The sequence below is a fragment of the Alexandromys fortis genome, unplaced genomic scaffold (genome assembly GCF_014885135.2).
Source record: "Alexandromys fortis isolate MF-2015 unplaced genomic scaffold, M_Fortis_MF-2015_v1.1 scaffold_57, whole genome shotgun sequence".
In the NCBI taxonomy this organism is placed as follows: domain Eukaryota; kingdom Metazoa; phylum Chordata; class Mammalia; order Rodentia; family Cricetidae; genus Alexandromys; species Alexandromys fortis.
This window is the reverse complement of record NW_026067941.1, coordinates 9,137,384-9,160,825: the sequence shown is the minus strand read 5'-3', so window position 1 is coordinate 9,160,825 and position 23,442 is coordinate 9,137,384. Positions and strand designations below refer to the sequence as shown.

The 23,442-nt window shown below is 39.8% G+C and overlaps 1 protein-coding gene across 1 annotated transcript in view; it reads right to left on the bottom strand.

Annotated features, from left to right (window-relative positions):
* Agk (acylglycerol kinase) overlaps positions 1 to 9,645 on the bottom strand; it is an 87,438-nt gene extending 77,793 nt beyond the window's left edge. Inside the window, exons 1-4 of the mRNA XM_050147995.1 lie at positions 9,554 to 9,645; positions 5,321 to 5,427; positions 4,878 to 4,960; positions 768 to 898 (exon numbers count right to left, since the gene is read on the bottom strand). Coding sequence (XP_050003952.1) covers positions 768 to 898; positions 4,878 to 4,960; positions 5,321 to 5,421 — 315 coding nt within the window. The 5' untranslated portion in view covers positions 5,422 to 5,427; positions 9,554 to 9,645. The remainder of the gene's footprint in view (positions 1 to 767; positions 899 to 4,877; positions 4,961 to 5,320; positions 5,428 to 9,553) is intronic.
* Positions 9,646 to 23,442: the final 13,797 nt, after the last annotated feature.

The window sequence follows — 23,442 nt, the reverse complement described above, 5'->3', positions numbered from 1 at the left end:
GATGGAGCACACTTGATTTTGGGGAATTCAACAGCCTGAGTGTGTGGGTTCAGAAGGGACAAATGCAATTGATACTTTACTCTGAATCCCATCCTTTCATATTCTCCCATAAACAAAATGTGTACTGAGTCCCCTCTGTGTGCAGGGGCTTCAGGATAATACCATGCAAGACAAAGTCCATACAGTATTTGATAAGAGAAGACAGAAGCAGAAGAAAATCAACACAATGCGATGAGTGGTTTCACTTATTTGTGTGTGTGTGTGTGTGTGTGTATGCACTGTGTATAGGTGTGATCACTTGTACACCTGTACTTGCAGAGGGCTGAGGTTGGTGTTGGGTGTCTTCCTCTATCACTCTATACCTTCTTTTTTGGAGACAGGGTCTCTCAGGGAACCTGGAACTCAGCTTTGACTAGAGTAGCTAACCAGTAAGCCCAAAGGACTGTCCTGTCTCCACAACTCCAAAGATGGGGTTACAGATGCACATTGCCATGTCTAACTTGTATGTGGGTGCTGGGGATCCCAAATCAGATGCTCAAGTTTGTGCAGCCACTGAGCCATCCCTTGGCCCCACAGCAGCAATGAGTGTTTTATACAGAAAGAGCTCATAGCATTATGAAGAAAATGCAGGAGAACTGCGTAAGATTAGATTGGGAGAGCTCTTTGAGAAGTTAGTACTTGAGACTTGGAGAAACTTCAGTTGCCCAGAAAAGAATGCCATATGCGAAATGCCTTCTAGGAAGTCTGAAACATAATGATCACATCACTTGAAAAGATCTGAAGCCAAATGCTAAAATATAGAGCACAACAAGGTCCCGGATGTATTCAGGTGAGGCTAAGTTTCTGCACAGCTTGTTAAGACTTCGGAAGTTGAGTCCAAACGTAATAGCAGTCTTCACTTGCAAAACAACAGCATAGCAATGGTGTGCAAAACAGAAACAGTCAGAAAGCTGGGAAGCTAATTAGAATTTGCTCAATAAAGGAGGGCAGTGTGGATGAAGATGGAGACAGCGAGGACAGACAAAAGAAACAGAACACATCAGGAAAATCATTTAGAATCTATGCACAGGATATGAAAAATGAGGATAAGGAGGAACAGAGAATGTTCCAATATCTAGGGAAATAAAATGATAGTGAGTAATACCAATAACTGAGGAGCAGGCTGGGCAAGGGGCTTTTGTTTTTAGAATGCTGGGCCAGAAATACCTGTGAAGCAGCCGTATATAAGCACTTGTATTGGTTACTTTTCTGCTCTTGGGGTAAAATACCAGGCCAAAGCAACTTAGAGAAGACGAGTTCATTTTAGCTATGGTTCCAAAGATTGAGAGTCCATGACAGCAGAGCAAAGATGTGGTGGCAGGAGGAGGACACTGAAGATTCACACCCTGACCCACAAACAGAAAGCAGAGAGAGCAAACTAGAAGAGTGGGACCTCGAAAGCCACTCCTATTGAAACAGTTCCTCTAGCAGGGCCACAACAGCACCACTAACTGGGGACTGAGTGTTCAAATGCCACAGATAACGGGGACTCTCATTCAAGTCAACACAGCACTTGAATACACATTTAGGTGTGGAGCTCAGAAGACGTCTTTATAAAGACAAACAAAATCCTGTAACGGGACATCTAGAGATGGAACAGAATATAGTATGGGCAGGTGAGATCATTTAGGAGAGGGCATGACATGAGAAGAGAGCCTAGGGCAGAGAACTCCCTCCCCCTAAAGGAAGGGGTTACAGAGAACGAGAAGGGGAGTAGCAAGGGGAGAAAGAGAGAGGAAAAAGAAGCAGTTGGGAGGGCAGAGACAACGGGGAAATGTGTCTCCCTGTGGTAAGAAAGGTCATGAGACACTGCAAAGCCAAGAAGTACAGTAAAAGGAATAAGCCAAAGCAAGTATGGAAGAAGAATAAATTACAAGTGCTAGGGGGCGGCACATACCTACAATCCCAGCACTTGATACAGGAAGTACTAAGGCCATGGCCAGCCTGGGCTACAAAGAGAGACTCCATGGAATTGAAGGTTGGCAGAGAAAGAAAAGAAGGGGAACAAGGAGGAGGAAGAAATAAAAATAATCTAAACAGGAAAGGAAGAATAAAATTATCTTTTCACAGATGACATGATCTTTTATATAGAACACCAGAATGGTTACACCTAAACACAGAAGTGTTAGAACCATAAAACAACTTCAGCAAAGCTGTCAGACAGAAAAAGAATTAACAAAGCAAGCTTTACTTCCATACACAGAATGAACAATGTGTGTAAGGAAACTAAGAAATCAATTACGTAAGACAACCAGAAAAAATAAATATTTATGAATAAATTTAGGCAAGTGAGACAGATGTGATCCATAAAAACCACAAAACAGACAGGAAGATGCCATGTGCTCAAGGATTGGAAGACAACGCTGTTAAAATGGCCACAGTACAAAGCAGTCTACCAAGTTCATGCAATCCCTGTCAAGATCCCAATGGTACTTTTTGCAGAAATAGGAGAATGCCACATCAGAACTGATACGAAACCTCAAAGAACCTGAAGAGCCAAAATAATCTAGCAAAATAACAAAGTTCGAAGCTTCTCACTTAGTAATTTCACAACTTCTTGCAACTATAGTTCGGGCATACAGACTTATATATACAGATACATGTATGGACCAGAAAGCCTAGAGGTAAACCTCCATTGTATTTGGTCAAAATATCTTCTACAAAAGTCCCAGGACCACATGGCAGAGAAAGAATACCTTTCTATAAACAGTGACAGCCTGATACCTACATGTAAACAGTAAGGCTGTACCTTAGTATTAGACCATATACACAATTAAACAAAACAGCCTAAATGTGACCTAAAACTAAAATGCTCCTAGAAGCAAACATGGGAAAAAGCTTTAGTGCCATTGGATTTGACAATAAATCCTTGGATGTGAGAGTAAAAGCTCAGGCAAGGGCTGAGGAGATGGCTAGGGTGGTAATGTGCATGCCCTGAACGCATGAGGACCTAAATATGGAACCCGTGCACTCAGGTGAAACCAGTGTGACAGCTGCAATCCTAGCACTGACAAGCAGACACAGGATAACCAGAACCTGCTGGCCAGCTAGTGTGGCCCAGTCAATGAGCTCTGGGGCTGATGAGTAATAGTCCCCAAAAATAATGTGGGGGGCAATTAAGGAAAACACCTAACACTGACTTCTGACCAACATATATATGCAGAGACATTCACCATACACAAATCTACCCAAAGCACGGCAACAAGAGCAAAGATAGACAATGGGACATGAACTTTAAAAGCTTCTGGACACCCTAGGACACAACAACAAATTGAAAGGCCAACATATACAATGAGAAAAAAATCTGTGAGTGATATATTTCATAAGGGGTTAATATCTAGAATATATAAAGAATTCTTACAATTCAACAACAAAGTCCAATTAAGAACTGGGCAAAGAGCTTTACAAATTTTTCTCCGAATAAGAAATATAAGAGGCTAAAAAGTATGTGAAAAAATTCTCTATATTTTTAGAAAAATGAAAATCCACACCACAAAACCCATCACAACCAAACATAAGTTAATGCAGATGTAGAGAAACTGCAACTATTTTGCACTATGGTAGTACTATAAAGCTGTTACCAAAAACATTTTGAAGGCTCCTTAAAAAACTAACAATACCACTTCTTACCATACAATCCAGGAGCCGTTCTTCTAGGTTATGTCTCTAAAGGAACTGTAAAAGAATCTAAGAGGTATTTACTCTCCCAAGTTCACTGCAACGTTATTCACAATGGCCAGCAGACAGAAGTAACCCAATCTCCACTGAGAAATGAGTAAAGTATGACTACACGTGCAGAGGAACAGTAAGTACTCAACCTTTGGAAAAAAAAAAACCTGACATCCTATGATGTGGATGAATATTAAGGACAGTGTACAAGTGCAATAAGCCAGTCACAAAAGAGCAAACACTGTATGACCCTACACTGCATGTCTCTATCAGTCAAACTCATGGAAAAACGAAGGGGCTGGTAGCTTCGAGGAATGAAGGAAAGAAAACAGGGAGAGCTCAATGAGTATAATTTCAGTTTTGCATAAACAAAGGAGTCCAAGAAATCTTTTGCACAACAACATGAGTATACTCAACAACAATGACCTGCACATTCGCTCACGAAGGATCAAAGTATGCGGAAGAAGCATGAGAAAGAGAAGAGGGAGACCAAAGAGCTGCATCTGCGTCTGTAGCCTTGGATTTCAAGGGTGGAGAGGGAGCACGTGAGGCCTTCAGTCAAGCTGTTTCAAATCTCCTTCAGAGTGAGGCCTCTTCACACTGGAGAACCAAAGGGTCTTTTAAAACAATGAAGACTTCAGGGAGTATCAGAGGACCTCTGAAGACACAGTGAGCTCTTTAGTTCTTCACCTGGTGGGGATGGGGCGGCCCCAATGAGCCAGCATCAGTGTGCTTAGAGGCCCTGCAGTCTGTACAGACTCCCCTGAGGCCCAGGTTAGAAACTGGACAAAAGGCCTGCTAACGCTTTCCTTACCTTACAAATGCTAGACTGTGCGGATACTAGCTAACAGAGCTTGGTGCCTAGCTCTGTAAGTACTTGCAAGGAAAGAACCACTCCGCTGCAGATTCTCAGACCATACACTACAGTGTCAAGTTTTTTGTTAGCAGTAAACTGAACACTCATTAGAGTATCAAGTGTGGATCTCCTTTCCAATACAATTCCTACCTCTTCCCTGGTCAGCAATGCAATATAGAATATATCTGGATTTCTGTGTTGGTATACATAGACATAGCACTTGGTTACATAATTATAAAACTACAATTATGTTGATTTCTTAAGATTTTATGATTTTTATACAAAAAAAAAAAACCTGCTTATGTAAACTTACCATACAAAGCCAGAATAGAAAATCTGGCACTTTCTTCTCCTGCTATGTCTGAAGGCTGATATAACACATAATACACTGAATTCCTTATTCAAACACAAAGGAGATAGATGAGTTACAATTTCAATTTACTACTTACTTGGGAGTGGACTTTATTCTGTCCAGAATGGGTCCTGATCTCTTCAACAAAGAAAGTGAATAAAAACTGCTTTCTTTCCAACCTCACTAAGCACATGCATTGATGTGTGTTACAGCTATAATTAACTACACAGTTTCATATGCTTACTTATATAGGATAGCTTACAAGAAGCTTTTGCCTTTTTATTTGAATAACTTTGTTTAGCTACCATATTTTATAAAAACATGCAGCTGAACAAAATTGCAACACAGGCCCTTTGGATCATTCTATAGTGGGATGCAGATGGGGTGGGGCTGTCAATATTTACCAGTGCTTTCCATAGAGCCAGTGACCTCCCCACGTCAGAAAGCAGAGCCCAGCTGTGGTTTTCTTCCAGTGATTTCGAAGTGTTCTAAAGAATGCAGTCATCTTCTCCTACACATTTGATAGGTGGGAAAAGGAAAACAAATTACCCAAGATAAGCATGGAGCATCCAGTAGTCATTCCTCCATGGTCTCCCCTCCCCTGTTCCTTTTGTTTTCTCTTATCCACTTCTGCTGTGGTTCTTCTCCTTTCCCTGTCTAGTAACATCATCAGCATCTCTCATTCACTCACAATCTTCACTTCCTTCTTTATTCACGTATTTCTATCTCCACTCTCCTCCTTCCTTATCCAATCACCTTTCCCTATCCATATCAGAAGGAAGGAGGAGGGAGGTAAGTGGAGAAGATTTCCAGGCTTCCTCTGAGGTCTGTCTTCACTGTTCCACTACATCACTGTTGAGTATTTGTCCATTACATATGAGGAATTCAAAATACCAGCAACAGCTGATTCAAAACAGAAGAAAACACCAGGTCTTTGATATGAAAATGAGCACAGAACATGCATATAAAGCTCAATGCACGTGGCTAAGTTTTTTATGCTCATCTTACTAATCAAAGACATGTAAATTACAAAGAGCTATTATTATTCCCATATAAAATTCAGTTTTAAATTATCATTCACTGATTTCACCGATGACAAAATACAACAAGAAAGATACTCTTGCCTACTCTTGTAAGAGAGGCAAATTAGCTCTATATGGAAAAACAAAATGGCTCAATATGTTTATTCTGTTTTGGTATGGCATCATTTGATGATATTTATATTTATCAATATATTACCTAGCTTATCCACTAAAGTAAACCCTGCGAATGTAGGGCTTTGAGTACTGCTAGAACCTCCACACCAAGTAAGATCTGGCACATGATGTGTATTCTAGAAACATCTATCAAGCGAGTGAATCATATAATAATTCAGCTTTTTAAATGGAGAATTTTCAGAAATGTACAAAAATAACTCAAAATACAAAGTAAGTAAACATAGCAGGGTAAAAGATAATCTATAACCAGCGTTATCCCAATTATGTTCAAACATATTATTTGACCACCAATCAAAATCCCAATAAACAAAAGAAATTTTACAAAATTTCCTCTAAGCTGTAGGATGGTAAATGACAACTTAAAATTGCAACGTACATGCAATGCTAACTTTTCTAAATTAAATTATTATCTAAACAGATGGAAAATATTCCTCCCTTTAAATATTTTCTCCCTTGGTTAAAATCCCTCCCCTAGGAAGAAACACCCACACCTCAAACATCAATGAAGCGATCCAGGCTAGTGCACACAAAGTCCCAAAGGACCATGTAATCATTCACGAGGTCTTTAATAGACAACACCTGCTCTGTGTTGACTGCAAGGGAAAGGAAGGGTTAAGTCCCACTCTCAAATGCTCATAATTGTTAAATCCCTAAGTGCAGTACAACCACATGAGCTAAGTTCCAACACAGTAAGATAAAGGTTGGGAGATGAGGACAGAATCCACAAACACGGGCCTAACTGGGATGGACCTGCAGGGCCAGACAGAGCCCTACAGATCAGGAGTCCACAAACATGGGCCTAACTGGGATGGACCTGCAGGGCCAGACAGAGCCCTACAGATCAGGAGTCAGAGGGAAGGAGTTAGGAATACGCTAAGGCCTGAGAATCTGTGTCTCTGAACTTCTAAGTGAATCTCCTAATTTCAAGTGAAATGGCATTAGGATGTGGAAATAATGGGGCAACAAGGGTGTTGCCCTCATAAGAGGATTAGCACCTAAGAAGAGACAGCAGCCAGATGTCACATCCCATCCACCACAAACCTCCCTCTGAAGTCACAGCCACAAGACAGCCACCTGCAAAGTAAGAGGAGTGTACCACACCAGTGCAACCATCTTGGAGTCATACTTCCACTTTGCACATTGTGAGAAATAAACTTTTGTTATTTAAGCCACCCCAGTTATAGCTACCTGAGCAAAGTATACAAAGGCCATAAATATATTTGTGTGTGTGTGTGTGTGTGTGTGTGTTAAAAATGAGAAAGTAGTAGATTGAGGAAGTAATTTCTCTTCTCACCCATGACTAAGACTCCTGTAACAAAATATATTAACAAACAAACAAAAAGGACATAAATCTATGTGATGAGTTTTACCTGACAACGAACCTTCAGAAATAAAACCCTGTGTATGATATATCTGATGAAGAGTAGCAAGTTGTACAGAATCATGACAGAACAAGGTGCCATGACAACAGGTCTGTTTGTTCAGGTCCTTGTGTAGCCCTGCATCTTAAGAAATAAAGGTGATCATTTCCTGCAGGCATAAGATGAGGGCCTTATACAGGAAGTCTGCTTCAGGTTAGAACAGCAACAACTTCCTGCTTCTGCTGCTTCCTCGACTGCCAATGTACTATGTTGGAGATTAACACGCCTATACATCAATAGCGTGTAAGTACAGGATAGCTTCTAGAACACTAGTTCTCAGTCTTTAGGGTCCTCATTAAACCTTATTAGAAAGCAGAAAATATGCTGGAAATGTATTCTTAGTTATTATCTCCCTTCCCCCAAAGCCTCTTTGTTGCAGAACTCAGTATCATCTCATATTTAGTTCGTTAGCAATTACTACCATAATTTAATGTAGGTGATAAACACACCAGACTTCAAGAAACCGTAGTTTAAAGATAAAACATGGGAGTGGAGGGAAGATATGAAAAGACTGAGTCCACACTAAGGGCTTTGGACATTATGCTGAAGACAATGGGGGAAAAACTTGAGATTTTTAGCAGATAAAGGACATAATCATATCTGAGCTGCAGAATAAAAAGACTGTGAGAACCTGAAAGGTAAAGCTTAAGTGGGAGGAGGGCTGGGGGGGGGGGGGGAAGGCTGCCATAATGTCTGGTCAACTAAAGGGAGGAACAAGAGTCCTCTTGTCTCAAGGGAGGTCGCGGTCTGGCAGCACTCGGTGACCAACTGATTGCAGGAGGTGAGAGATGAGGAAACAAGCCAGGGTTTGTGTTTAGGCAATGGAGTGAAATGGGATTTCAAGCCTTTGATTGATATTGCAGGTTTGTGGGAAAACAGTGTGCGGCTAAGGAGACTCTAGACTGTTACACCTGCCGGGCACTCTCAAGTGAACCCACACAGATGTCTGGAGTTGGCTGTTTGGAAACAGGAGAGATTGGACACAAGCTACAGAACTGGAACTCACGTCTGTGAAAGCAAAGTATGTGGGTTGCTAAGACCATCCAAGTGGAGGGTAGCATGGGAAGAACATGTTAGTCGAGGGCACTCTGAGAGGACGGTCTTTACAATCCACCCTTCCCCAGCAACTCCCTTTTTTGTCATAAATGATTCATCTGTCACTGAAGGAGGGGGGGGGGGGATTCGCAGGCAGCCTAGTGTACAAAGAGGACTGGTCCAGCTGCCTGAACTACATCCCAGCTTTGTCAATCACAGGTAGCTGGACCCTGGGTAAGTCAATTAACTTCTTCACTAGTAAAACGAAGAAACACCATCTGCCCTGATTACTTAATTTGGCTGTGAAATCAGCTGTGATGGGGTTGTGACAAAATCTGTACATGTTTCCGTATCTAAGCTGTCTTCACAAATATGTACGACATTAACAGTGTATATTCTCTCCTCAGCAGCCAGAATGTTCATTCTCATTAACGTCAGTTTTTAAAAAATCTCAACTTCATGTTTAAATTAGCATATATTTCCCTTTAAAACGGGTTGTCCCCAACCGCATAAGTTCCCAAATTCTAACTGCAGCCCCTCTCCTGACCAGGAAGGTGAGGATTTTTCCCACTAAAGCAGCGCTACTTGGGGGTTCTAGCCATCTCCATCAGCAGAACCTAGAAAACGGAATGAATGAACAGACCAGCCCATCAAATACTACTGGTTCCGTTTCTGTTCCGGGGGACCCTACTGCCCAAGGGGGTGGTGACTGAGGGGGGCCACAGATTAGGGACAGCTCTGGGACTCGAACCAGCACACCTGACTCACAGGGACCAGAGGCGTGCGCTCCACACGGGCCCGGCCCAGCCCCCTTCTCCCACCGCGCCTCAGACAGCAACTGCGCGGCCGATCCCCGGACGCCAGGCGGATTCCCGGGACGCCCCGCTCATCCCAGCCGCCCGCGACTGCACCCCACACCCGGGTCACACACACCCAGCGGCCCGCACCCGCTCCCCGAACTCACCGCTACCCGCCGCTCGGCGCCCGGCCTTTCCTGTGTGCTCTCGCGAAACTCTTCCTCCCTCCAGCGGGAAACCGCGACCGCTCTCCTCTGATTCCGACAGGTGGGCTGCAGGCTGGGTGGGGCCGAGCCCTCCAGTGGCCTTGAGGGGTCACTGCCCTTTCTTTCCGTTCTCCCACTTGCTCATTCTTTCAATCTCTCATCCATCTACCCTTCTATCGCCTGCCCATCGTTTCTGGAAAGTTCACAATAAATAATACGAACAGTTTTACAATTTGGAACTAAATCAGAAAGTAATTAAAGGAGTAAGACAAGTTTAGACAGTGGTAAAAGAAAACCATACCCGTTGATGAGTTTGGGGGTGCTGTGTTAAGTTAAACAGGGGAAGTTTGAACTCCCCAAAAGCAGAAAGAAGAGAATCAGGTCAGAATGCACAAAAGACAGAGCAGGGCACAGGAGACTCAAACACAAAATCAGAGATGAACTAGGCCAGTGTGAAGGAGGCAGAGAGGTAGAGATAAGGAGAGTGATGAGGCAGGAGAGGCCATGGAGATGTAGGGGCACCAGAAAATGTGTCTGCTCAAAATATAAAGACTTCTAAACTGAAGATGAGCTTCCTGATTTCCTCAGTTTGCTTAAACCCAGGCCGCTAGTTACAAAGACTTTGTATCTTGCCACTATCAGGGAGAAGTCAACAAAACAGTACAGACTTTGCTACAAAGAGAAGTTGTGGAAGTTTGTCTTGAGGGCATGACATGGCCATTGGTGTCTTGAAATGGGAACAGCTGTGCTTACTCGCCCACAATCATCACAAGATCAGACACATTCACATCCAATCCCTACTGGCCCGCCTCTTAGAAGAGATACAAGCAGGGAAAGGTTGCTAGGACCAAGAGGTCTGAGGAGTGTTGGGGACAGCAACTTCTTCAGTGCTGTTGTCATCTGTGTGCCGCCCATGTTCCTGTTGGTCATCCCTCACCCATGCGGCTCTAAGTAACCCTGATCAAATTCACAAATGTATACTTCGGGGGGATCATTTCTATGGAGTCTGTCCTTGTCACCCTATCTAAAGAAAATGGACGTTCATTCGCTGGTGTCTCCCAAGGGAAAGTCAACAGGAAGTGAATTTATTCCCAGACAAATACGGCCATAGTTTTGGGAGACATATTCAAGTTGCCCTGAATGACATGTTCCACTGTGGAACAGGTTAGTTGAATATAATCACAGAATAAAATAAGTCATAATTTAATTTGGGATGTCATATTGGCAGGTTACAGCAAAGTAGAGAAATCTCTTACATGGGTTTCAGATGCCATGTGATGACCTTCCTAGAGCTGGATGGGCAGAAGCTTTCAGTTGTATCACTCCTAATATCTTACCTAGTAGACATAAACATGAGTCAGGAGAGGGCTTGGTGGCAAATGGCTACTAAAGGTAAGAAAGGATGCTTTGGGCTATCCTTCTGCGACACCCCATCTCTCCATTGTGAAGTTCTAAGGTCTGCTGGTCTGCGGACTCTGGAACACCAATGCATCTTCTTTTTCTTTTTCCAGAACTTTAGTCCACAGACAACAAAGACTAAACACTGAGGACAGCTTTAGGTCCTCATCAGCATTAGGGACATTACTTAATGAACCAATCTTTATCTGCCATGTATTTACCTTTCCCTAAATTGCTGCCAATAAAAACAAAAACCTTCCCACTTGGTCTCTTCTCTAAATGCTATTGTTCTTTGTTGCAAGTGCTAGCCATCTAAGACAGAGTCCTAAGCCACTGCTTTGAGCTTTCTGCTGGTGTTCGAATGTTAAGAATTCTGCTCATTTCTCCTTGTTAATCTGTTTTTTTCTTTTTCTTCCTTTTTTTTTAACAATTTTTTTTACAGGAGTCTCTCTCACTGATAGAGAAATTATATCCCTTTCCATGCAGAGGAAAATATTTTAGACTTGCCATTATGGAATAGGATTCAATCAGCAGAGATGCAGACTCTTCAGTCACAGTGCAGTGAGAAAATTCCAAACAGAAAGCTACATGAACACAGCTGATACCAACTTCCAGACAGTTTAAATTCGGTACCAGCAACCCCCATATTCATGTGGGGATCAATCCAAGCAATACAGCTTTCTTCTTCTTCCATCTCTCTGTCAACCAGCATCAGTGGAGAGGTGTGTGACAGGCCTCATGGAGAGCTCTGAGGCTGGGCTCATGTTTAGTGCCCTGCAAAGTGCCTACAACCTCAGGGCCTGCGATCTACTCTCCTGGTCCTGTTTCCTATTCTGTAACTTAGACTCCACACGAATGCTTGAAGGACAATGAAAACATCCACGGAGGCTGAGTACAGTACAGCACATACAATGTCCTGCTTCTCCCTGGGACAGTGTGAGCTCCCTACCACTCACTCTCTCCACTTCTAAGTTAGAAGATGGAAGCACATCGGATTTTATAAAATTCCCTTAGAGCTTAAAATATTTTTAATAATTTTATCATTTAAAAAGAAATGATTTAATGATTTAAATAAGTTTCTTTCAGAAATTCTTTCCCTGCTAGCTAAAATGTTTGTATTTGGAAATGTTTGTATTTGTGCAACTGCTTGGCTGCAGGCTGGAAAAACCTGAGATTTGTGGGATGGTTCATACGCTTTCGGTATTAGGCAGAGGGGGGATCCTGAACATAGGAACAGGTAAACTCTGATACCTTTTCCAATCAGGAAACAATATTTTTAAAAAACCTTGAAAATAATTCCATGTACATGTGATGTGTGTGTGTTCGTGTGTGTGTGCGTCCTCTTTTAAGGCTGATATCTTGTTTTGGATCATCTATGTGAAGGGAGCACTACAATCCTTTTTGGATTTAGGACCTCTCAGGCGCAGAATCCAATATTGCTGCCACATGGGCATCCCTAGTGAGTATGAAATTGACCACATGATCATCCCATGTGAGAGTGATATATTTTCCTTTTTTAAATAGTTTTTATTGAGCTATACATTTTTCTCTGATTCCCTCCTTGCCTCTCATCTATGCTTCTTCACTCTCCTGTGAACCCCCATGCTCCCAATTTACCCAGGACATCTTGTCTTTTTCTCCTTCCTGTGTAGATCCATGTATGTGTCTCTTAGGGTCCTCTTTACTGTCTAGGCTCTTAGGGTTGTGGATTGTAGGCTGTTTTTTGTTTGTTTGTTTGTTTGGTTTTTTTTTTGCTTTGTATCTAAAAGCCATTTATGACTATTTATTATATTTGTATTTCTGGGTCTGGATTGCCTCGCTCAATATGTTTTTTCCACATCCACCCATTTGTCTGTAAATTTCAAGATATCATTTTTTACCACTTAGTAGTACTCCATTTTGTAAATGTACAACTTTTTTTTTTTGCCTGTTCTTCAGTTGAGGAGCATCTAGGCTGTTTCCTGGTTCTGGCTATTATAAATAATGCTGCTATGAACATAATTGAGCAACAATTTGGGTATTTACCCAAAAGTGGTATTGTTGGGTATTGAGGTAGATTCTTTTCCAGTGTCCTGAGAAATCACCATGCCAGTTTCCAAAGCGGCTATACAAGTTCACACTTCCACCAGCAAAGGAGGAGCGTTCCCCTTACCCCACCTCATCTCCAGGATAAATTGTCCTCAGTGTATGTGATCTTGGCTATTCTTACAGGTATAAAATAAAATCAGAGTTGTTTTGATTTTCATTTATCTGATAACTAAGGATGTTGAGTATTTCCTTAAGTGTCTTTCAGCCATTTGAGATTCATCTATTGAGAGTTCTCTATTTAAGTCTTTACCCCATTTTTTTATTGGATTATTTGTTCTTTTGGTGTCAAATTTCTTAAGTTCTTTGTATATTTTGGAGATGAGACCTCTGTCTGAATTGGGGTTAGTGAAGATCTTTTCCCATTCTATAAGCTGTCATTTTGTCTCGTTGACCATGTCCTATGCTTTACAGAAGCTTTTCAGTTTCAGAAAGTCCCATTTGTTAATTGATGTTCTCAGTGTCTGTGCTACTGGGGTTATATTTAGGAAGTGGTCTCCTGTGCCAATGGATTCAAGTATAATTCCCACTTAATCTTCTTTGAGGTTCAGTGTGGTTGGTTTTACATTGTGGTCATTGATTCATTTGGACTTGAGTTTTGTACATGGTGATAGATATGGATCTATTTGCCTTCTTCTACATGTTGATATCCAATTATTCAACTACCATTTGTTGAATATGCTTTCTTTTTTCAATTTTATATTTTTTGCTTCTTTGTCAAAAATCAGGTGTTTGTAGGTGTGTGGATAATATCTGAGTCTTCTATTTGATTCCATTGAAACCTCCTGCCTGTTTTTATACCAATACCAGGCTGTTTTCATTACTGTAGTTCTATAGTAGAGTTTGAAGTCAGGACTGGTGATGCCTCCAGAAGTTCCTTTATTGTACAGGATTGTTTTGGCTGTCCCTGATTTTTTTTTTGTTGTTTTTCCATATGAAGTTCAGTATTGTTCTTTCAAGGTCTGTGAAGAACTTTGCTGGGATTTTGATGGAAATGACACTGAATCTGCTTTTGGTAAGATTGTCATTTTTACTATGTTAATTCTACATACCTAAGACCAAGGGAGATCTTTCCATTTTCTGGTGTCTTTTTCAATTTCTTTCTTCAAATATTTAATGTTCTTGTTATACAGGTCTTTCACTTGTTTGGTTAAAGTTATCCCAAAATATTTTATGCTGTTTGTGGCTATTGTGAAGGGTGATGTTTCTCTGATTTTTTTCTCAGCCATTTTATTATCTGTATAAAGGAGGGTTACTGATTTTTTTTAGTTAATCTTGTGTCCTGCTACATTATTCAAGGGGTTTAAGAGTTGTAGAAGTTCCCTGGTAGAGTTTTTGGGGTCATTTATGTAAACTATCATATCATCAGCAAACAGTGACAGTTTGACTTCTTTTCCAATTCGTATCCCCTTCATCTTCTTTTGTTGTCCTACTGCTCTAGCTAGAACCTCAAGAACTATATTGAATAGATATGGAGAGAGTGGAAAACCTTGTCTTGTTTCTGACTTCAGTGGGATTGCTTTGAGTTTTCCTCCATTAAGTTTGATGTTAAGTGTTGGCTTCTGATATATTGCCTTTAATATGATTAGGTATTTTCTTTGTTTCCTTGCTCTCTCCAATACTTTTATCATGGAGGGGTATTGAATCTTGTCAAAGGCTTTATAAGCTTGTAATGATGATCTTGTGTTTTTTTCTTGTGGTTTGTTATACACTGGATTATACTGACAGAATTTTGTATGTTGAACCATCCATGCATCTCAGGGATGTAGCCTACTTGGTCATGTTGGATGATTTTTCTGATATGTTCTTAGATTCCATTTGCCAGTATTTTATTGATTATTCTTGCATAAATGTTCATGAGTGAGATTAGTCTGTAATTTTCTTTCTTAGTAGTGTCTTTCTGTGGTTTGGGGATCAAGGTAACTGTAACCTCATAAAAAGAGTTTGGCAATGTTCCTTATGTTTCTATTGTGTGGAACAATTTGAAAAGTATTGATATTAGTTCTTCTTTGAAAATATTCTAGAATTCTGCACTGAAGCCATCTGGTCCTGGGCTTTTTTTTCCTTGGAAGACTATTTAATTTGTCTGGTCTTAATTTAATTTTGGTAAGTGACATTTATCCAGAAAATTGTACATTTCCTCTAAGTTTTCCAATTTTGTGAAGTACAGATTTTTGAAGTATGACCTGATGATTCTCGACATTTCCTTTGTGTCTGTTGTTATGTCCTTCTTCTTATTTCTGATTTTGTTAATTTGGGTTTTTCTCTCTCTTCCTTTTGGTTAATTTGGATAAAGGTTTGTCTATTTTGTTGATAGTCTCGAAGAACCGACTCTTCGTCTCATTAGTTCTTTGTGTTGTTTTCTTTGTTTCTGTGTTGTGCATTTCAGATCTCAATTTGATTATTTCCTGTCATCTAGTCCTCCAGGGTGAGTTTGCTTCTCTTCATTCTAAAGCTTCCAGGTGTTCTGTTAACTCACTACTATGAGATTTTTCCAGCTTCTTTATGTAGGCATTTAGTGATAGGAACTTTCCTCTTAGCACTGATTTCATTGTGTCTCATAAGCCTGGGTATGTTGTGTGGTCATTTTAATTTAATTTTTAGGAAGTCTTTAATTTCTTTCTTTATTTCTTCTTTGACCCATTGGTAATTCATGTAAGCATTGTTTAATTTCCATGTGTTTGTAGGCTTCCTGGAATTAGTGTTGCTGCTGAATTGTAATTTTAAGCCATGGTGATCCGATAAGATATATGGGGTTATTCCATTTATTTATTTATTTGTATCTGTTGAGGTTTGCTTTGTTACCAAGTATGTGGTCAGTTTTTGAGAAGGTTCCATGAAGTGTTTGGATGAAATGTTCTATAGAAATCTGTTAAGACCATTTGACTCATAATATCTGTTAGTTCCCTTATTTCTCTGTTAGGTTTCTGTCTGGCAGATCTGTCCAGTGATGAAAGTTGAAGTATTCCACTATTACTGTGAGGATTTAATGTGTGATTTAAGCTTTAGAAGTGTTTCTTTTATATATGAGGGGGCCTTTGTATTTTGGGCATATATGTTCAGTATTGAGATTTCCTCTTGGTGGATTTTTACTGTGATTCATATAAAATGTCTTTCTTTGTCTCTTTTGATTGATTTTAGTTTGAAGTCTATTTTGTTAGATATTAGGATAGCTAGTCTAGCTTTTTTCTTAGATCCATTTGATTGGAACATTATTTCCCAACCCCTTACTCTGAGGTGATGTCTGTCTTTGAAGTTGGGGTGTGTTTCTTATATGCAGCAGAAGGATGGATTCTGTTTTCAAATCCAATCTGTCAGCCTGTGTCTTTTTATAGGTGAGTTGAGCCCATTTATATTAAGGGATATTAATGACCAGTGATTGCAAGTTTCTGTTATTTTAGTTTTCATTATTGGTGATCTTATTGTGTGTATTTTCCCCTTCTTTGGAATTTGCTGGTGTGAGATCATCTACAGTCTGTGTTTCTGTGACTGTAGCTGACTTCTTTGGGTTGAATTTTTCATGCTACTACATTGTGTAGGGCTGGGTCTTTGGATAGGTATTGGTTAAATATGGTTCTGTCATGGAATATCTTGTTTTGTCCATCTATAATGATTGAAAGTTTATATACCTATATCTGTCTGTCTGTCTGTCTGTCTGTCTACATTGTAGTCTGGGCTAGCATCTGTGGTCTCTTAATGTCTGCATAATGTTTGTCCAGAACCTTCTGACTTTCATTGTTTCCATTGAGAAATCAGGTGTAATTCTGATAGGTCTGCCTTTGTGTGTTACTTGACCTTTTTCCTTCGTAGCTTTTAATATTCTTTCTTTATTCCGTATGTTTGGTGTTTTGATTATTATGTGGTGAGAGAACTTTTTTTAAATCCAGTCTATTTCGTGTTCTGTAAGCTTCTTGTATCTTCATATGCATATCTTTCTTTAGGGTGGGAAAGTTTTCTTCTATGATTTTGTTGAATATATTTTCTGTGTTTTTGAGTAGGATTTTTTCTCCCTTATCTTTTACTATTATTCTTAGCTTTGGTCTTTTCATGGTGTCCCTTATTTCCTGGATATTTTGTTTTAAGCTTTTGTTAGATTTAATGTTTTCTTTAACTGATGAGTCTATTTCCTCTTTTGTTTCTTCAGGGCTTGAGATTCTTTCTTCCATTTCTTGTGTTCCGCTGTTTATGCTTGCATTTGTGGTTCCTGATTGTTTTCTCATAATTTCTGTTTTTATAATTCCCTCGGTTTGAGTTTTCTTTATTGTCTCTATTTTGGTTTTCAGGTCTTGAATTGTTTATTTTATCTGTTTGATAGCTTCTTCCCACAGATGTCCCTCATGCCTGGACAGTAGCTCCCTTGACCTGCTCCTGTGAAGGTCGCTGCCTTGGGCCTGCCCCCAGCAGATGTCTAAAAGTATCTTTAAAATAGATTCAATATGATTTGAACCCAAATCTAGGGTTTGGGCATAAACATATAAAAATAAATGATTCTAAACGTCAGATAGAAATTTGAAGAACCTAGGATAGGTGGTGGTAACAATTTGAAAAAAAAATAAAATCTGACAACTTATACTACTCAGTTTTAAGACTTTCCAAAAAGTTTTTATTAATTAAAGTAGGAATGTATTATTCATTTTTCTCATTGATTTGATGCATTACTGAAGCAACATAAGGAAAAGTTCATTTTATTTCAAAATGCGAAGGGACCTCATCATGGTGGGGAAAGCATGGCAGTGAATGGCGAAAGAACAATGCATCTGGTCACATGTGTCCAGGCAGGAAGCAGGGAGATGAGTGCAGCTACCTTTCTCCTTTGTCCTCCGTAATTGTGTCTGTGAGCCTAGCCCATGTGCCACTGCTGCTCACGTTCAGGGTGGGTCTTCCCTCCTCAGTTAAACATCTAAGGAGACACCCACATAGCCATACTCGTATGCGTATCTCCCAGGTAACTCTAAATCCTGTCCATTTGACAAGCAAGACCTACTGTTACAAGTATGATAATAGCATCAGGATAGACACAGAGACCAATGGAACAAAAGAATGAACAAGAAGTAAATCAGTATCTACGCTCGCTGACAATTTCCCAAGGTAAGTCAGAGGAAGAAGGGATGGTATGTTGTCAAACAGTATAGGAACTGGATGGCCAGATAAGAAAAAGCAAAACTAACAAAAGCAAGCTGTGGCAGTTTGAATGTTACTGACCACCATAATCTTATAGGGAGTGGCATTATTAGAAGGTGTGGCTGTGCTGGAGTGGGTATAGCCTTGTTGGAGGAAGGGTGTCATTGTGGGGACGGGCTTTGAAGTTTCCTATTCCTGTTGCCTGTAAGATGTAGGGCTCTCAGCTACTACCCTAGAACTACGTCTGCTGCAGGCCACCATGCTCTTTGCCATAATGATAATGGACTGAACCTCTGAAACTATAAGCAAGCCTTCCCAATTAATTGTTTTCTTTATAAGACTTGATGTGGTCATGGTGTCTCTTCACATCAATAAAAACACTAAGACACTAGCTTAAAACAGATATGAGACCTAGACATAAAAGTGAAAATTATAAAACTTTAAAAGGAAATATGGGGAAAATCTTAATATCTTAAGTTAAGCAAACGATTCTTAAACAGATCATATAAATATGCATGCTATGAATGGAAAAATCACTAAGTTATCTTTGCTAAACTTTAAAGATTTTGTTCTTCTAAATATACTATTATCAAAATGAAAAGGCAAAACAGACTGCTAAAAAATATTTGCAAAGCATATGAAGGAGAACTTGAAATCAAAATGCATAATGAGTTCTTACAATTCAATGAGAAAAGGATTACCTTTTTTAATGTATAAAACATTTGAATAGCTGCTTCAGCAAGGAAGATCTTCTGTAGACAATTATACAAATCATGATGTCTTCAGATGAAAATCACTGACATAAATGTAGAGATGTGTATCTGCTGGGACTGTGTTACACAATTTCTAAAAATATAAAATTTTAGAGAGCTTGGAAAATAGGTTGGCCATGTCTAAAATGTTAAGCATCCACTTAACTCTATAATCCCCAGCTATCGCTTTATTTACTCAAAATGAAAACACAAACATATATCCACACAGATGATTATGCAAATGCTGAATCCAACTTTATTCATGATAGAGAATATCAAATGCAGCTATCCATCAACAAGTGAATGGGTGAACAAATTGTAACAACAACACCAAACAGTTGATGACTCATCTATAAAAATAACACAGCGCGGATATGGCACTGTGCTGAGAGAAAGAGGTCAGAAGCAGAACATTATATACCATGGGGCTACATTTATAGGTGACTCAACAAGACACAAATGGGATACGTGGTGACAGGCAATACACCTGTGTGGTGCAGGGGATGGACTGAGATGTATGCGAGGGTTAACAAGGAAGAGTTAGCACCTGGTGATGATAGAAATGGTCTATAACTTCACTGTGGCCGCCAGTACGGCAGTGTACACCTTTACCAAAGGTCACCCATTTTACTATGGGTGCATTTTACTATCTATAAGTTATATGTAAATCAAAATTGAAGTGAGATAGATTCTGGGGTTGGGGGAGGAAATTAAGGATGCTTCTGGCTTGTTAATTTTTTTTCAACCTTATCAAGTATTTATTATATGTACATGAAGAAACACATATTTTGCAGAAAAAAAATCCATACTATCTCTGTTGTATAAGTAGGAGTGTCATCAAGGAGAGGATGCTAGATATAAAATAAATAATCAAACTATTAAATATATAATTACAGGTTACTATGAGATCAATCTAAGAAGATCAAGCTAGGGAAGAGTTAGGAATAAGTTCATGATTTATTTTATTTTTAACTAATTTTATGCATTGAACCAAGGGTCTTGCACTTGTCTGTTGTGTGGAGATATTTCTGTCTTCCAGAATCCTTTTGTGTTTGCTTTAGCACTGAGCTATACTCATATATATATATGTATATGTATATATATGTATACACATATGCTTAAGAGAGTTTTATTGGGTGAAAATGCTGAGCTGAGCACAGAAGGGTAAATGAAAGTTAGCTGCTAACTAAATGGAATGATGAAGCTAAGACCTTGAGGCTAGAAAAAGTTTGGTATGTTCTGATATAAAAAATAATAACAATTATAGAGGCCTGGGGAGATGGCTTAATCAGTAAACTGCTTGTCATTCAAGCATGAGGATCTGACTTCAGATCCTAGCACCCACGTGAAAAATTGGTGGTATATACCTGTGATACCAGCACTGGGAAGGAGGATATGGGAGGGACCCTGGGACTTGCTAGCCATCCAATCTATGGTTCAGTGAGGAGCCCTGTTAAAAAAAAAAAACAAACAAAAAAAAAAAAATAAAGTGGAGAGCAATTGAAGAAGATACCCAACATCGACCTCTAACCTCTACACATCCTAATGCACCTCACACATTCATGCAAATGCATACACAGGTAAACAATACACAAATTATTACAAATTATTATAGATGGGTTTTAAAGAATTAGTGTAAGGATGAAGCTATAGAAACTTATGGGTAATATTGGCAAATATTTGATCACTAGAAGACTTTATCTGAGGATATCTAAAACATAATAATATGAAGTTGAAGATTTTCTTTTAATAACAAAACATTTCAGTAGCCAAATACAAAGGCACAAGACCAGAAAATATTTGGAAGTCAAAGGGCTTTCATCCTTACTTCAGAAAGAAAGTACATCAATTTTTAGGAGAAACATTAAAATACGGGTCTACTATTGTCACTGTTAAATGGTTTTTCTGAAACAATTTGATTCTTTGGTCACATAGGTAAGTTTATAGAACTTTATAGTTTATATACACATAAAGGGAAAATATCATAAAATACAAGTAAATGACACTGGCAAATATTTTATAGATGAGAAAGCACGTGTAATCCTATGCTGTCTGATATATGGGACCATCTCCCTCACCCCTGAGACATTTCAGTTTCCTTCTGCTGGAAACATAAAAAAAAGTTAAGTCTGAAACCATTTTTATACTAATTTCCCCTGTTTTGAGATTTCTAAGTTTTTAAAAATATTTTATATGTATTTATGTGTGAGTCTATGCCACATGAGTGTGGGCATTCTCGGAGGCTACAAGAAGGGATGAGAACTCGTGGGAGTGGAGTTATAGGTTACATGGGTGCTGGCAAATGAACTTAGGTCCCTTACCAGAGACACAAACATTCTTAACCACTGAGCCATCTCTCTAGCTCCTGGAGATTGTCCCATCACTGAGGAGGTGTGGCAGGGAACATTTTTCTCCTGCAGAGGAATGCAGCTGTGTTCAAGGGTAAGTTTTCATAGAGTGGCTTAGTGGTAGGTCTCACTTCTCACTGGCCCTCTCCGTAGGACTCATGCGTTTATCTGGGGTCTCATTAGTGCTGAGGGAGAGGTCTGAGCTGGAACCTTCAGCCCTGGCAATGCATTGTCACACGTTTCCTCTCCAGGATCATGTCCTATTTAGTTCCCAGTCCTGTTGGACTTCTTTCTGTCCGGCCAACTTAGTTATGCACTTTGGATAATTTTGTTTTGTTTTACCTAGAATTCTTTGAAACTGGAGTATAGAGATTTTCAGGTCTATTACACCATGCCCAAAGCAAAATTCTGAGGGACTCTTAGGAACATGTTAGATTGCTGTTGCTGGTTGGTGCCCTCCATCTAAAGAGCTATTCTCATCTATGCAGGTGAAAAGAATGCAGCGATGCAGCTGTTTTAATTGCATGAGTGTTTGTTAGAATGACATCACAGAATTATTATTCTGACTGAAATGTCAGTTTTACTAAACAACAACAATGTGAGGCCAAACCAAACCACTAAGAAACTGATGGGTGTTCTGCTTCTAAACGGGAAAAACAACAACTAAGTATAAAACCAAAACAAATGCATTACAGGTGGAACTTTCCCCTTCTCATTTCAGAATACACAGAAATTGGGTTGTCTGGGAGCCTGGGATTTGTGGAACAATACTATAGACCTGCTTCATCCTAGTCTGGTCTTTGTCCTTATAAACTGTCATACAGAACAGACAACTACAATCGCCAGCTGGGGCCCAAGCGAGGTGAGGAGGAGGTGGCAAAGGATGACAAGGAGACACAGTAAAACAAAGAACCATCAGAAGAAAAGAAAGAGCCCTGGTAGACACAGGTGACAAGGAGCTTCACAGAACTACTGAAAATCCCATGCAATGATATAGAAAATATTCTGTTTCTTAGGAAGCCATTGGTTTCTTGAAAGGCCTCATTTACATATTTCCAATCTGGTAGCTGTAGATTCAGTGGATATTAAAGGTCATAATAAGGAAAGGATTTTAAGCATAAATATCACAAGAACAGCACTTCATATTTTCTTGCAGGAAACACGGAGTCTAAAGAAGTATCTGTGTGTATAAAGTGAGTAAATACCCCAAAGTGAATGTTCAAAGAATTCACTCACATTTTTCATGATAGAAGCGCTTACACTAGGGAGCATCAGCTCCCGCCACAGAACTCATCTGAGGAGATACAGGGAACGTCTGATAATAGGCAGACGTGCACCCCAACACCTCCTTCCTGGAACTCTTCCCTGTTATTGATAATGCATCTATAGTAAATGAGCACAGCCCGGGTCCAAGAACAATCAAAATGACTGGAGAATGAATCAAGAACAGTAAAAGCTCCAGCAGAGCACTGACAACTACAATTGCTGTTATATCATTGATTTTCACTTATTCCCTGCCTTAAAGCCTCCACTTGTCCTATTAAAAACAATGTCCTCACTTTGGCCACCAACAGCCTGCGGTTTGTAAGTTGTCAATGGGTGCTCACGGCTCCTGCCTTTGATCTAAACAGAATACATTATTTTACATAATAGGGTGTATAGAATTTTGGCACGGTCCAGACACAGACTGACCACTTGGTCCCATGACATCATTAAAGATTCTCCTTCTTTCTACCTCTTTATTTTTTTTTTTTGTCTCTCTCTGTGAAGTGGCTCTGCCTCAGGCTGGCTCCTTTCATTGATGAGCAATGACGGCATATGGATATTTATAATTCTATGGCGTATAATGTGGGAACATCTTTTTAATAATCCTTTTTTATTTATTGAGTGCTTGCCTGCTTACACATAAGTGCATCATGTGTGTGCCTAGTGCTCACGAAGGCCAGAGGCAAGTGTCAGGTCCTTGAAACAGGAGTTACAGATGGTTGTGAGCTGCTTTATCAGTACTGGGAACAAAATCCAGGTGTGCTGAACCACTGAGGTATCTCTCCAGACCCAGAGTCATCATTTTTCTCTTCTCTTCTCTTCTCTTCTCTTCTCTTCTCTTCTCTTCTCTTCTCTTCTCTTCTCTTCTCTTCTCTTCTCT